Source organism: Malus domestica, chromosome 16 (assembly GCF_042453785.1).
Source record: "Malus domestica chromosome 16, GDT2T_hap1".
NCBI classification, from domain to species: domain Eukaryota; kingdom Viridiplantae; phylum Streptophyta; class Magnoliopsida; order Rosales; family Rosaceae; genus Malus; species Malus domestica.
Window position 1 is genome coordinate 38,060,060 of NC_091676.1, and position 16,016 is coordinate 38,076,075.

Here is a 16,016-nt window from a genome sequence, read left to right on the forward strand (position 1 = left end):
CGGTCTTGAAATTGGGATTCCTAAAAACTTCGGTTTGGGAATAGGGACAAGAGTTTTGGTTCGGTATCCCATACTGAACCAGCCCTACACAGAACATCTATAAACCATATACAAAACACATGATAGAGATGTATAACACACCAAACATGTGAAACGGATGACACACACGAAACACATACCAAATACAAACAAAACACAAGAAACGCATGAAACACAAACCTACACACATGAAAAGCAAACCTTCAATCATCCTCTATAAGCATATATTGAATATCTAACCATCACACAACATATTCACCAATCTTTCAACTTTCAAAGTGTTTTTGTTTCCTCAAAATCATCAATACCTCATCAATGGGTGATAGAAGAAAGCATAGCTTGGCAATGCAGATGGCATAATACCAAGCAAGCCTTGCAACTGCGGATGCAAAAATGAACAATGAAGAAGCCATATTTGCAAACTTGCTTATGCAATATGAGCACCATGCCAAATCTAGCTATCGTGGTTCAGTCACGGGGCGTTGATTTGTGCAGTGTGGTAAAGAAGAGTGTCATGATCGGATGATGAAAGATTATTTCATCGAACGTCCGAGATATCCTCCTCATGATTTTCGGAAGCGGTATTGGATGAGGAAAAAACTTTTTGAAAGCATATTGAACGCAGTTGTCCATCATGACCACTACTTTGCAAGAAAGATAGATGTCGTAGGCTGACAATGTCTACGACCTCATCAGAAGCTCACAACTACATTTCAGATGCTAGCTAATGGATGCTCTGCAGACTCAACTGACGAATATTGTCAACTTACGGAGAGTACTGCTATTGAGAACCTCAAGCACTTCTGTAAGGAGATTGAAGCCATATATGGAGCCACATACCTCCGTAAGCCAAATCGTGAAACATGAAGAGGCTTCTACGCAAGGCCAACAAAAGAGGCTTCCTTGGCATGATAGGAAGTCTCGATTGTATGCATTGGGAGTGGAAGAATTCTCGTACTGCTTGGGTTAGCTAATTCAAGGATTGTCACAACAAGTCAATCATCATGCTTGAGGCTGTGGCGTCTGACGACATATGGATTTGGCATGCATTCTTTGGCGCTCCCAAGTCAAACAATGATATCAACGTTCTTTGGTCTTCTCATTTATTCGATGATGTTGTCAATGGATGGGCACCAGAATGGAGGTACAAGATAAATGGTAATAGGCATGAGCTAGGTTACTACTTAATTGATGGTATTTATCCTAGTTGGTCTACCTTTATGAAAAGTTATTCTCATCTCGATAGTGCGAAAAAGAAATTATTTTTGCAGAAACAAGAGTTTTATAAGAAGGATGTGGAGAGAGCGTTCGAGATCCTACATGCTTGATGGACCATTGTTAGAGGGGCTGCGTGATTGTGGACTGTGGAAAACCTATAACAACCCGTCCCGGAACTTTTCGAAACAAAAGGGCATTTCTGTAAATTCACGAAAAATGGGATATTTTGAAATAGGATTTCTTTCGGGCTTTATTTTGTGTGCCCTGTGGGGCCACTTGCTTGTGGGTTGTCCCTTGGCTCACTCTTCTTTCTCCTCTTCCCACCTCATGACTCACTCTCTCACTTTTCTTTTTTCCCTCACTTTCTTTCTTCTCTCTCTCTCCCTCATTCGCTGCATCATCCCTTCCTCAAGGACCAACACACACACATACACACCCACCCAAAGTACCACGATGAACGACGACACCACCACCATCATGATGTGCTTCATCCCTCTCCCTCCTCATCTGTGAAGCATAGAGACACCCATCTAGAACCCAGCACACCAACCTTTCGGGCAAGGTCCAATGGCTTCGAGCCAATTCCTGGCAACTTTTCAGCCACGGCTAGACCCGAAATTGGTAAAATCCTAAATTACTTTTGGTGGTCTTTATTTTGGTGGGTAGATCACATGCTAGGGTAAGGAATCGAAGTTGAACGGAGCTCGGGAAGCACGGCCCCTTTTTTTGTCGAAACCAGTTTGAAACCAGGTCGACCGGACTTGGTAACCCATTGAACCCAGGCTTTTGGGTTGTGCAAACCCAAGCATTCGGCCCAATGAACCCAAGTCCAAACCCATTTGTTAAACCTAGCCTAAAAACCCTTAAGCCAGCCCATAACTAAATCCAGTTGCCCAAGCCTAACCTTACGACCCAAATCCTCGACCCAGACCCGGATTAGGCCCCAACCCAGATGGATCCTAGAGCCCTGGCCAGCATGTGGGTGGCGCGTAAAGCACACACGCCTCCACCAGAGGTATTGTGCTATGCAGCCATCCATGGTAGCGTCGGCGACTTTTCCGATGAACTTTTTGGAGACCCAAAATGGCGCGTAGCGGCGCATGGGGGTACCCGAGGTCCCCTTATGTTTTTCGACGTCCTTAATCCGTTTATGATGTTTGTTTCCTGAAATTCAATCGTTATGGTAGAGTTTTATTAATTGGACCCTTTATGTGCTTAGGTGTGTGTGTTAGCGGCGTTTCAGTCATTCCTATTTTGAACGGCTCTTCAACGACAAAGTATTTGTGAGTAGACCCCTTCCAAAATGCATATTTTTCTATTAGAAATGCATACATGAAAGCATGATTTAATGGCTACATTTTATGAAACGTTTATGAGTAAATTGGTTTTACGCTTTATGATATTTCATGCTTTATCAAATTTACTTTCTTTGTAGCATATATGATGGATAACTATATACTATGAAGATGATTTAAGATATGATGTTCGAGCTTCTGAGCTCCGTTGAGATGTATATATACTTATATTCTGGAAAGATTATGTTCAATGATTTTTGTGCTTATCTAGTGGTCATTATGTTCTGCCTGCGGGCGTATGTTTTGTCTATGGGCATATATTCTGCCTACGGGCATATATTCTGCCTATGGGTGTATGATCTTTCTATGGGCGAATGACTTACCTTCAAGCAATACTGATACCACTATTTAGCACACTATATACGATATATATTTTATTGAAGATTTTATGGCATGCTAGGACCCATTCCTTTGTTCATTCAATTTTATATTATTTCTTTTCTAGTGTCTCGGTTTAGTTCTATGCTTTAAACATGTTTCTTAATTGCATATTCACTATAGTCAAATTTACAATTTTTATTTATGTGAGCTAATTGTTTTAGTTCTCATGCATCATAATATGGCTTCATCACCTTCGGGTGTTGGCCAGCACATGCCTACCTTGGTGTTTGGAGAATATCGGGGTCGGGCGTGTCAATGGTATCAGAGCATGGTTTGTTCAGAGCATACATAGGCTCATATCGTACTCTAGTAGTGTGTTAGTCATGATATCATTTGGATGTCACAACTTTTGGATTTGTTGTCTTTCGACATAGTTGTGCAACCTTCATTTTGCGTGAATAGTCACATCCTATTTAAGAAGAAGAAATTTCGTGTTGGGATTGTGCCTCATCGATGACGTGATGGATTGTCAGACGACTTTCAACATCGGATTGATACTCTGCAACATGTGTTCGCTAGGAATTGCAGGCAAAGTCATATCTACGTTGAAATGGAAAAATTTAAGTGGTTAGAGTTTGGAGACCCGAAATGGTGACGTTACTCTGTGACATGCATTCCTTAGCAATGACCGATAGAGTCATATCTATATGGAAATTGCTCGGAACATTCGAAGTGCGTGTTGGAGGAAGCGAGTAAGAGCTAGTTGTTACGAAGTTTAGTAAGTGATAGTTGGTGGGATCGAATCAATGTTCTCGTACTCATTCCTGTTAAGGAAATTCGTGTGGATCTTTAAAACAAATCTTGGCGATTATTCTATCGATAACCTTCTTGCTTACTCCCACAACGAAGTCAAGTCCCCTAACCATCGACAATTAGCTTTACACCAAATTCTTTTAGCGTTGACTTCGTTTAGATTAAATACTTTTCTTGGGAGACTCTTCGATAACAGACAATATTCTCATCAATTTCCAAAAAGGGGTTGTGACTATTGGAAATTGAAAATCTTCACAAGATGTTGTGAAATGCGAAATATCCTTGGAGTTGTTTTGACCCTTAAATTCTTAAGTGTTCTTTTAGCCTTCTCTAAATAGCCGTTGGCTAAATTTGAGGGAAATTTTCATTGAATCAGCTTACTTGGCTGTGTGTTCCATCTTTTCGGTTTTGGGGTATGCCATCATTTTTGTACCTCACCGTGTTGCGCGTTCCACTCCTAAGTTTTGTGAAGTTTTTCTTGAAGCCTATGGGTACCACATTTCATTCCCAGACATTTAGACAGTCTAAGCAAACTATCTAGACCTTGGAGGACGCGTTGTGTTCACTAGTCTTGTGGCTTTAGCACATTTAGAATTTGCACTTCTCTCGAAAAGTGTGTGCTCTCATGGTTTTTTCTTTTTTTTTTAGGTTGATCACTTGTGAGTCCTTTTTTTTTTAGGTTTGACTAGAAATCTGTAACTAAGCAAAAATGGAGAGGTGGATTGAGCACTACAACAACTCCCAATAGATACTGCTTATTGGGGGAGGTGACTTCTCGTTTTTTGCTTGCTTGGCTTGAGCTCTTGGGTTTGTTATTAACGATAGCCACTTCTCTTGAATCCTAATGTACATTTTTCAATGGGCTCTTTGTTTGCAAAACATTGGAGTAGTTGGTCATATTTAGAAGAACTTAGGAAGATGGGGTGCTTGGTGTTGGATGGAGTTGTTACGACGATAGTTTTCATTTTGTTAGGTTTGGGTATGGCACTTTTTGTGTCACGGTACGAGAGTTTCTATAGGCAACACTGGTTGACAAATGAGTTTTGCGAACTTGTATTCGGATGATCGAATTTACGATGTGGGAAATTGTGCACCCTTAGGAAATCATTACTTGCTTATTGAGACAACAATGTGTGGTCAATATCGCGGGCGGCCAACTGTGATATCGATGGCTTATTCATTGGGTTTGTTAAGCAAGTGGGCAGATTGACCTGTCTACGGTAGTAGTTACTGATTAGTTAGTGTTGGGGCTCGACCCAAACACACACACACATTTTTTCGTAGTACGTGACGTTTCGTATGCTTGGGTGAGACCCACTTTCATTTTCGGTTTGGATTTTCAGCACAAGTATTTTAAGTTACCTTATTATAGTTATATATGTGTTTTCTGACATTACAAATGTTTTGGGGGAAGTTTCTTCCATTTTCAGTTTTTAGTTCATAACGAGTTTTCGACCTCTATGTCATTACATATCTATTTTGATGTTATCATATATTAAATACACTGATGGAGGAAGAAGGTGTGAGCCTGGAGGCATGAAAAGATGGAATCATTGTAACCCGATTGCGATGAGGTGGCATTTTCCCTTTTACGCAACTGCTCTGACTTGATTTCTTCTGTGTGTGTGTATATATATATATATTTTTTCTTCTTTTTCTTCTTCCTATTTTCAAGTATTTTTAGTATAGCAAGTTATTTCAAATTTTGTCCTGAATTTTTCTTAACAGGGGTAGATTGTAACATCTGTCTCGGAGCATTTTGAAACAAAAGGGCATTTATGTAATTTCATAAAAAATGGGATATTTTGAAATAGGATTTCTTTTGGGCCTTGTTTTGTGTGCCTTGTGGGGCCACTTGCTTTTAGGTTATCCCCCGACCCATTCTCCTTTATCTTCTTCCCTCCCCGTGACTTACTCTCTCACTCTGTCACTCTCCTTATCTCCCTCATTTTCTCTCTTCTCTCTCTCTCCCTCCCTCGTTGCATCCTCCCTTCCCCGAGGACCAACACACCCACCCAAAGTACCACGATGAACGACGACACCACCACCACCGTGATGGGCTTCTTTTCTCTCCATCATCTTCTATGAAACATAGAGATACCTATCTAGAACCCAACACATCCACCTCTCCGGCGAGGTCCGACAACTTCAAGCCAATTCCCAGCCACTTTCCAACCACGGCTAAACCTAAAATTGGTAAAATCCTAATCTACTCTTGGTGGTCTTCATTTTGGTGGGTAGATCGCATGCTAGGATGGAGCGAGTTGAACGAAGCTCGGGAAGCTTCGGCCTCTTTTTCCATCGAAACCACTTTAAAATCAGGTCAACTCGACCTGGTAGGCCTTCGGCCCAATGAACTTAGGTCCAAACCCATTTGTTAAACCCAGCCCATAACTAAACCCAAGCCCAACTGAGAACCAAGCCCAGGTTTAACCTTGCGGCCCAAATCCTCAGCCCAGACCCGGATCCAACCCAAACCTAATCGGATTCCCAGAGCCCTTGCTAGCTCATGGATGGCGTGTGGGCGTCTGTCCTGGACAGCACGTGGAGCACACGCGCCTCTACCAGAGGTACTGTGCTTCGCCCTCGTCCACGGCGGTGCTGGCAACTTTTTTGGTGAACTTTCTGGTGACCCAAAATGGCGCGTGGGGGTACTCGAGGTCCCCCTTTAGGTTTTTTAACGTCCTGAATCCGTTTATGACGTTCGTTTCCATAAATTCAATTGTTATGGTAGAGTTTTATTAATTAGACCTTTTATGTGCTTAGGTGCGTTTGTTAATGACATTTCTGTCCTTCCTATTTCGAACGGCTCTTCGACAATAGAGTATCTGTGAGTGGGCCCCTTCCAAAATGCATATTTTACTATTAGAAATGAATACATGAAATCATGATTTAATGGCTACGTTTTATGAAACGTTTATGAGTAAATTGGTTTTACGCTTTATGATATTTCATGCTTTATCGAATTTACTTTCTTTGTGGTATATATGATGGATGACTATATACTATGATGATGATTTAAGATATGATGTTTGAGCTACTGAGCTCCGTTGAGATGTATATATACTTATATTCTAGAAAGATTTATGTTCAATGACTTTTGTGCTTATCTAGTGGTCACTATGTTCTGCTTACGGGCGTATATTCTGCCTACGAGCATATGTTCTGCCTACGGGTGTATGATCGGCCTATTGGTGAATGACCTGCCTTCGAGCAATAATGATACCACTATTTAGCACACTATATACGATATATGTTTTATTGAAGGTTTTATGGCATGCTAGGGTTTTCGAAAAACCTATTACTTATTATGCTATACGAGTTTTCTAAAACTTTGGGGGTTAGTACGTTGATGAATAATTGTTTCAGTATTACTTACATCGAGAGGACTTAGAATTGAGGCGTACAATCTCAGCGTCAAGGCACTTCCACATTTGCATCTTCGAGTCCTCTCGGTGTAAGACCCATTCCTTTGTTCATTCAATTTTATATTATTTCCTTTCTAGTGTCTCGGTTTAGTTGTATGCTCTGAACACGTTCTTCAATTACATATTCACTATAGTCAAATTTACAAGTTTTATTTATGTTGGCTAATTGTTTTAGTTCTCATGCATCCTACTATGGCTTCGTCACATTCGAGTGTCGGCCAGCACGTGCCTACCTTGGTGTTTGGAGAAGGGGTCGGGCGTGTCAAGATCTCCATTCAATCATGATGACGTGCATAATTTTACGTAACATGATTGTGGAAGATGAGTACGTAGAAATTAAAGAAGATTCAGACGACGATGTGGATGATGACCAACCAACATATGCAAGAGCTATGTCAAGAGATGTTGAATATCTCGCTGCAACTACATACGAGACCCAACAGGATAGGGTCACACTGAGTGAGTAAATGAGACGTTTAAATAGAATTCAAGCTCCTCAAGGTCATGACACACTCTACAAGGATTTGGTTGAGCATATATGGCGCCGAGAAGGAGAATGTTGATGATGGATAATCTTAAGTGTATTAATGTGTTAGTGTTGGTGTATTAATGTGCTATGTTGGTGTATTAATGTGTTCTTGTGTTAAATTTAAGTGTGCTATGTTGTTAAAGTTATGTAATAATTTTAAGTGTACTATGTTGGTATTTTCTAGTAATAAATTGAAGTGTCTTCTTGTGACAAGTCTTTTGTCTAGTACATTGTCAAAATTATTGAAGGCATCTATTGTACATCAAAGTGTGCAACAATAAGTACAATAATTATTAAAGGCATCTAGATTAATAGAAACAATAATTAATAAGCCATAAATGTAATACACACGATAATTAATAAGTCATAAACTTAATACAAGCGACAATTAATAAACCCCATAAACCACTTAAACTTAATACAATCGATAATTCATAAACTTAATAAACTTAATAATGATATCCACCATCTTAACTTGGTGGTGGACTTGGGATATAGCCTTGAGATGAATCATAATCTTGAAACATACTCCTTGTGGCATGCCTTCGCAAAATTTCCTTTTGCTTATCACATAAGAACTTCTTTCTCTCTAGATTGTATTTGTTGGGGTCCTCCATCATGAAATTACATTCGAACCCTTCTTGCTCCCTATCCCTTTCGTGCATAATGGCCAAATGTATTCGGGCTGCTTCTTCCTCCCAAGAGCTATGGCTTTCGGTCAATCTTGCAAATCTGGTAACAATTTGTGCACTAATCAGATCTTGAGACTTCCTTTTTCTCTTTGCTTCCTTTTGCTTATCTCTTCCCGAGGGCCTTGCAAAAGAAGAAGTTGGGGTCAATTCATCAACACCTTCATTGACATCATTTGTATGTGCAGCTTCACTATGAAATAATCTTCCCCATTGTTGGTCCGCATCAGTTCCCTACCTCAGAAAATCCTTGAGGACGTTCCAAGCATGATGAAACTTAAAAGCTTGATTTTTTTGGTGTAGTTCTTGTCTTGTAAATTGCCATTACTTTGTCACCATATGCAAGAAATATAGAAAAACAATTAGTTGCAAAATAATATTATGTACATGACAAATAAAATATCAACAAAGAAACTCACAACTTCTGTGGCGCTTCTTCCACTAGCCATGTCAACCACGGCTCTCTCCAAGCTTCCCTTCCATAAAGTGCACGCTTTGTTGATAACTGTGAACGCGGAAAATTCCTGAAACGAAAGAGACAAGAACAACGCGCACAAACAAATATTTGTATTTAGATGATTTTGGGTTACAATCTCTCTCTATTTTGATCCTCTGATTCGATCTCCGTAAGGTGTGTATTTGTGGATGTGTGATTGATCCAAAGGGCCGTTGGGCTTGATCTTGGATGAACAGTTGGAAGTTTCTTTAAATGGTCGTGGGCTTGATCTTTGAAGGTGGATTTGAGCGGATCTTCAAGGGCTTTTGGGCTTGATCTTGAAGAACAGTGATGAACGGATCTTCAAGGGCTTTTGGGCTTGATCTTGAAGGACGGTTGGATGTGTGGATTTGTCGACGTTGTTAATCCAAAGGGGGGGGGGCCGTTGGGGCTTGATCTTGGATGAACGGATGATGAGCGATGGGGCTTTCTTCAAGGGCCGTCGGGGCTTGATCTTGAATTGGTGGATGATTGTTGATCCAAAGGGCCGTTTGGGCTTGATCTTGGAAGAACGATGAACGAAGAACGAAGAACACTTTCTTCAAGGGCCGTCGGGGCTTGATCTTGAATTGGTGGATGATTGTTGATCCAAAGGGCCGTTTGGGCTTGATCTTGGAAGAACGATGAACGAAGAACGAAGAGAGCTTTCTCGATTCTTCGGGAACCTGGATGCTTGAGAGCTTCGGAGTTTCAGAGCTTCAGAGCTTCAAGGTGTAATATGAATTCCCCCTTAAATGAATGAAATGGGCTTGTATTTATAGAATTTTCCAAGGCCTAACTTTGAATATAATATTCCAGATGAAATAAGTCGTTTCTGCCAGGTGTTGACACGTGTCCTATTTGATGACTTTTCCAACTCATTTCAATTTTCGTTGAGTCACACGCTACGTGTAAAATTTATGTAATACATGAGCGTTGACACTTTGATTTATCGGTCAACATTTATTTACCGAAATTTCGATGTCTACAAATGCCCCCACTTCAAGGCACGTCGTATACATGTGCTTGTCACGTGTAGGAGATGCGTTTTGAAGTCCCTTACTGTAGATGTCGATCCAAGGGCCGTTGAGGCTTGATCTTGAATTGGGCTGGAGATTTCTTCAAGGGCCGTTGAGGCTTGATATTGAATTGGGCTTGAGATTTCTTCAAGGGCCGTTGAGGCTTGTTCTTGAACTTTTGTTTGAAATTTCTTCAAGGGCCGTCGAGGCTTGATCTTGAAGGTTGAAATTGGGACACAAGGAGCTTCATGTGGTAGATGATATTTGGCTTTGGTAGTGGATGAATCGGCACGTATTTTGTTGCGCTTGTTGACTTTCCACAGCTTTGATCTTGAACTGGGTTGGAGGATTTTCTGGATTCCTCCAATTGTTGATTTTCCACAGCTTGTTCTTGAACTGGATTTGATTCAAATATGGTGAACGCTTGATCTTGAATCGGACTTGTGATTTCCTCAAGGGCCATCGAGGCTTGATCTTGAATTTGGCCGGAAACTTCTTCAAGGGCCGTTGAGGCTTGATTCTTGAAGGTTGACTCGAACACATGGCAAGCAGGCACGAGGTGAGGGTGACAACCTGTTTCTTTGTTCAATCTTTCTAATTCACACCTGAGCAGTTTGGTCAACGGTATGATCTTCAAGATTGATGGGCTTTTCTTCCAGTTGGTGACTTGATCTTTAAGGATTCGATTCAAGGGTGGTGAATCGGCACGTGCAGCCCACAACGCCTAGTAAGTCGACCCAAGAATTTGAGGGTCAAAACGAGTTCTTCATCTCAGACTCTTTCTGCCGAGTTGGCTGTGCATGCTGCATTCTTCTCTGCTTGTTTCTTCAGGCAGATATGGCAGCTTCTCGAGTTCCTCAGTTCGGACTTCTTCTGCTGAGTTGACTGTGCAAACCGCATTCTTCTCTGCTTGTTCCTTCTGCACCTTGTCTCCACATGCTGCAAGGTATCATTTTCACTTGCCTTATCTGTTCTCCAAGCAGATGTGGCAGCTTCTTTGGAAGTACAGCAGCAGTGCGAAACGAGTACTCGAGAGCAGTGCTAGGTAGGCAATCAGGGAAGGGTTCCAAGCAGTCGGTTCCTTACCCGAGTTTGAGTGGAAGTTCCGGCATATTGTTTTCTTTATCCTTGTCTTTGTAGGTAAGAACAAGGACAAAGGAAAGGACAGAGAGAACGCATGATATGAGATACTCTTGCTTTCTACCCTGGTGATATGAGATACTTTTGCTTTGGAGTCATTGGCTTGCAGAGGTACCCCAAGGAATAAGGAACACTGAATGACTCGAGAGGTTTCTTTGGGAAAGCATTTTTGGAGATGAAGAAATGTTATGTATGTCTGCCTTACTATGTAGGGTGAAGGTAGACAGTTTATAGGAAGTTCTTTAATACTTGTAGATGTACTATTCTTTCACTCGTGTCGACAACTAACGCGTGATTGAACAGTAAAATTTCACGTGCTTTCTCCTTCACCGAAAATCTTCGACAAATTGCCCGTGATTTGCGCAAAGTTGAGTGTGCATATGACAGGTGATGACGAGGCTGAAAAGACTGGCGCCTCTTCGATATCTGGGATTGGCGCTTTAACAAATTGCCCGTGATTTCCGCAAAGCTGAGTTTGCGTGTGACGGGTGTTGACGCGTCTGGAAAAGCAAGATGCTTCTCCGATTTCTGAGCTTGCCTCTTCGATTTTTGAATGGCCTCTTCGAATTCTGAGCTCGCCTCTTCGATCTCTGAAATCCCGTCGAGTGCTGATTTTTTATAGAGGCATGCAGTTTGTTTCAAAGCACACTTGAATTTTCGCTTGTGAAAACTCCCCTCTTGCACTTCTAAGATCTTGATTTGTCTGATCTCTTCTTCCTTCAACACTTTGAAAATGTCTGGACCCTCCGACCGTCGTTTTGACTTGAATCTTGGTGAAGAGGCAGTCCCGCCTTCTCCAGACAACATATGGCGCCCATCCTTCATATCCCCTACTGGTCCTCTTACCGTTGGGGATTCGGTGGTGAAGAATGATATGACCGCTGCGGTGGTGGCCCGAAACCTTGTCACTCCCAGAGATAACAGACTACTTTCCAAACGGTCTGATGAGTTGGCTGTTAAGGATTCTCTGGCTCTCAGTGTGCAGTGTGCAGGTTCTGTGTCTAATATGGCCCAACGCCTATTTGCTCGAACCCGTCAAGTTGAATCATTGGCGGCTGAAGTGATGAGTCTCAAACAGGAGATTAGAGGGCTCAAGCAGGAGAATAAACAGTTGCATAAGCTCGCACATAGCTATGCGACAAACATGAAGAGGAAGATTGACCAGATGCAGGAATCTGATGGTCAGATTTTACTTGATCATCAGAGGTTTGTGGGTTTGTTCCAGCAGCATTTACCTTCGTCTTCTGGGGCTGTACCGACTGCTGAGGCTTCAAACAGTCAACCTCCGGCGCCTTCTCTTCCTGGAGCACTGCCGAGTTGTGAGGCGCCACCTGATCGTCCTTGAATATCCCCTCTTGTAAATTTGATTTGATTTGATTTTTTTTTTTTTTTTTTTTTTTTTTTTTTTTTTAGGTATGTATAATGCAAATTTATGTAAAATTTCCAGAAAAATAAATAAAATGGACTTTTATTTCTCTTAATGTTTTTTTTTTTATTTTTTTTTTTATTTTTTTATTTTTTTATTTTTATTTTCCTTTCTTTTCCTCTGTTTTATTTTTTGCACATGGTGCCTGAGCACCAAATATCAAACAATTCTTTTCTTTAATCATGGTGCCAGACGCATCTCTCCTTTTTTCACGTGGTGCCATCACCACTTTGCTCCACCATCCTTTTTTTTTTTTTTTTTTTTTTTTTTAATATATTTTTTCTGTATAAATTTGGGTAGTGGGTAGAGGAATTTGCAGGGAGCGGAGCTCGAGTTTGAGGAAGAGCTTCTCGGCCGGCTAGTCGTTTGACAGCGGTCTTTGAAGTTGTTGGCAGCTGCGAGGCAAGAGACGGTGGAGGTGGAGGTGACCAGGGCAGCTGTGACGGACAGAGACGCCATGGCAGGACCTCGAGGAGTTTTAAGATACTGGTGCAGGTACTGGTGAGGATGTGCAGGTTCCTTGGATGGTGCAAATTATTAGATGGAGGCCAAGCGCTGCGGTGGAAGGAGTCGATGCCGAGAGCGCAGCCCAACTTGCTCCGGGTGTGCGCACCATATACAGCAGGTGGGGTTTGGTGGAGATTCAGACGACGCGGCGACAGAGTTGGCACCACCTTCCAGCATCTCGAATGTGGAGCTCTAATGGTGAAGAGGGGTTGGGCTGGATGTCGCAGAGACAGCGGAGATTGATCCTTGGAGAGCCTGAGCTTCTTCCTGCACGTCTCGCCATTCTTTTCGTCGCTGATGCCACGAGAGCCGTCTCTCTCGAGGTCGAGATCCTTGCCGTTGGCGTCTCTCTCGCTCCGCCTGCTGCTACTCTCGACACGGTGCTGTTGGGGAAGGATGATCAGCTAGGAAGAAGAAGCTGGGTTGCTGCTTCCATTGCTGGGCAGCCGAGGAAGAGAAGTGGAGAGCTTGGAGTTTGACGCAGCCGTGGAGGAAGAAGACGGAGGAGTGGAGTTCGTGGCGTATGCAGGAAGTCTCGGCCTTGAAGTGGATGAGGGTACGACGACAGCAGATCCACCATTTTCTCTGAAAGCTTTACGGAGCTCTGACAGAGAGAAGATCCTCAGCAAATCCCTGTCGTCATTAGACCATTTCAGCCCATATACCTCAGACTTGTGGCCAACAGGCTTGCTGATGTAATTGTCTGGGACTCGAGGATCATGTTGAAGTATGTTCCGGTCTCGGCTTTCTGAAGCTAATATGCGCGAGTTCCACGCCAAAATTCCAGTCCTTGTTTGGTGCCTACCCATCGTTCGAACCCTCTTGCACTGCATCCCATCCCGAACCTGGACTCGACCAAGACTTGTGCCAATTGACAAGTCTGACCCCTCCCGTGTCCGTTGGATAGAGCACACACCGTCATTAGGCCTCAAGTCACACAATTTTGTCACCTTGCTTGTTTGATGTACTCCAAAGATAAACACTGGTGCCGAGTCAAACTGCCAGAGCATTTTGGGAAGACCATTCCACAAGGTTCAAGTAAAAGTCATCTTGTAGTGATGGAGCATCCAGAACCTTATGGGGTGTCTTGGGGACCTTGCGAGGAGGCTTGAGAGGACGATGATGATGAGCATGGATGGTCGGGGAACGGCAAAGACAGGATAAAATCTTCAATCCGACCTCGCCCTTGATCTGAGAAAACACTCTCCGTTTCTCCAGTATCAGCTTTGGAATGCGCCCAGTAGTAAAGGCTTGACCCTGCCAGTGACAACAGCGTAAGAACAGTGCCGGCGGCAAACATGCCCTTGCGCAGAGTAGCACAGGACAAGTCATCTACTTTGAAGATTCCCCGGTACTTGGTGTGGTATGCATTCTTTGCCGACCCAGCCAACAAGCACGCCTCCGCTCCCAAAAAGGTTGTCCAGGAGAAGACGAAGAAGAAGACGGTCCAAGTGGTGGAGGAGCCAGTGACTAGACCTTTGCCGCAGCAGAGACACCTGGTGACGACGTTAAGCACCGTCTGGCTGACGGCAAGCAGCCCAAACGCCGCTAGTCCGTACACCGTGGAGGCATCCGTGCCGTACACGCAGTAGGTACGCTCGTCGTACTCATCGGGCACTATCTTTGCCGTGCTACGGCGTCGTTCGGTGCCGACGGCGAAGATGAAGGCGATGAGATGGAGGGAGGTAACGATGGCGACTATGGGTATCGAGACTGCCATTGTTGTCTCTCGCTTTCTCAGTGGGGAGTGTGTGGGAAGGACTGGTTGGAGCAGTGCCTGGTGCGGATCTGTTCCAACGAGCCCGCGCTCCAATGGACGACAGATCGGAGTATGGAATCGATCCGCCGCTCAAGGTCGAAGGCGGAGTTGAGGCAGGGATCCTTGCACACCTGCAGCCACGGCTTGCAGACCAGCATCAGCGCACTCCATCGGTGCTCCAGGGTGAGATTCTCAGGTCGTCAGCGTCGGTCCGAAAGGAGAGCTCTAGTGATCAGGCTGAAGACATGGGGAAAGGAGCCAAGTGGGTCAGATTTTGTAGCCGGGCTCACGGTTTGGGTCTGAGGAGAGATGGAGATGGGCCAAATTTTGTAGCTGGGCTCAGATATGTATATATATATATATATATATTTTTTTTTTTTTTAATAAATTTTTTTTTTTAAAGAAATTGTAATTTAATTTTGTACCAAGAAAATTGCAAGTAAATTTGTAATAAAATTGACCTTCATTAATGAGACTTTAATCAAACCCCCTTTTTTTTTTTTTTTTTTTTTTAATAAGATTGACTTTCTTTAATAAAACATTTATTTATATTTTGATGTGACTGAACTCGAAAAATTGAACATTCGAGCTGCCTACGTACCCCTCCAAAGAAGAGATCAAGTCATAACGTAGTTCAAATACATACATATTTTATTTTATTTTTTGGTATTTTCTTTTTTGTGCTGTTTGCAGTTTCAACTCGTGCAGACAAGGAGCATTTGGTGCCGTGTTGCAGTTTCAGCTCGTGCAGGCAAGGAGCTTTGGGTTGTCGCATTTTATGCTCGTGCAGACCAGGAGCGTTGGTGTTGCCTTTTATGCTCGTGCAGACCAGGAGCATTGTGCCATGCAATTTAGGCTCGTGTAGGCGAGGAGCTTTGGTTCATGCAGTTTTAGGCTCGTGCGAACAAGGAGCATTGTGTCCTACAGTTTAGGCTCGTGCGGACAAGGAGCTTTGGTTCGTGCAGTTTAGGCTCGTGCGAACAAGGAGCATTGGTTCGTGCAGTTTAGGCTCGTGCGAACAAGGAGCTTTGTGCCATGCAGTTTAGACTCGTGCGGGCAAGGAGAATTTGTTGATTTTGTCAAGCAATCCGGGAGAGGCGTTCCTCACAATTTTCATAGCAAGGAGCTTTGACTGCGTGATTGAAGAAGTCTTCGGGCAAGAAGTCGCGCATCGTGATGGCAACGGAAGATCTTTGTGTCGCAATTTCATCATCTTCAACACGTTCATGTTGCTTTGAAGGTTGACAAGAGCTGTTTTGCCCCTTTTCCGATTGGCGGACTTGTGGAGGAGACGTATG

At 43.0% G+C, this 16,016-nt stretch overlaps 1 protein-coding gene across 1 annotated transcript; it reads right to left on the bottom strand.

Moving 5' to 3' along the window:
* Window positions 1-11,757: 11,757 nt before the first annotated feature.
* LOC103429299 (uncharacterized) lies at window positions 11,758-15,070 on the bottom strand. The gene has a single exon (XM_070815585.1). The coding sequence runs from the start codon at window positions 14,677-14,679 to the stop codon at window positions 14,035-14,037; it is 645 nt and encodes a 214-aa protein (XP_070671686.1). The 5' UTR covers window positions 14,680-15,070; the 3' UTR covers window positions 11,758-14,034.
* Between the last annotated feature and the right edge of the window lie 946 nt (window positions 15,071-16,016).

What these genes read in the sequence shown, in the direction of transcription:
- LOC103429299 (XM_070815585.1), bottom strand. Translation starts at nt 14,679, where the DNA reads ATGGCAGTCTCGATACCCATAGTCGCCATCGTTACCTCCCTCCATCTC.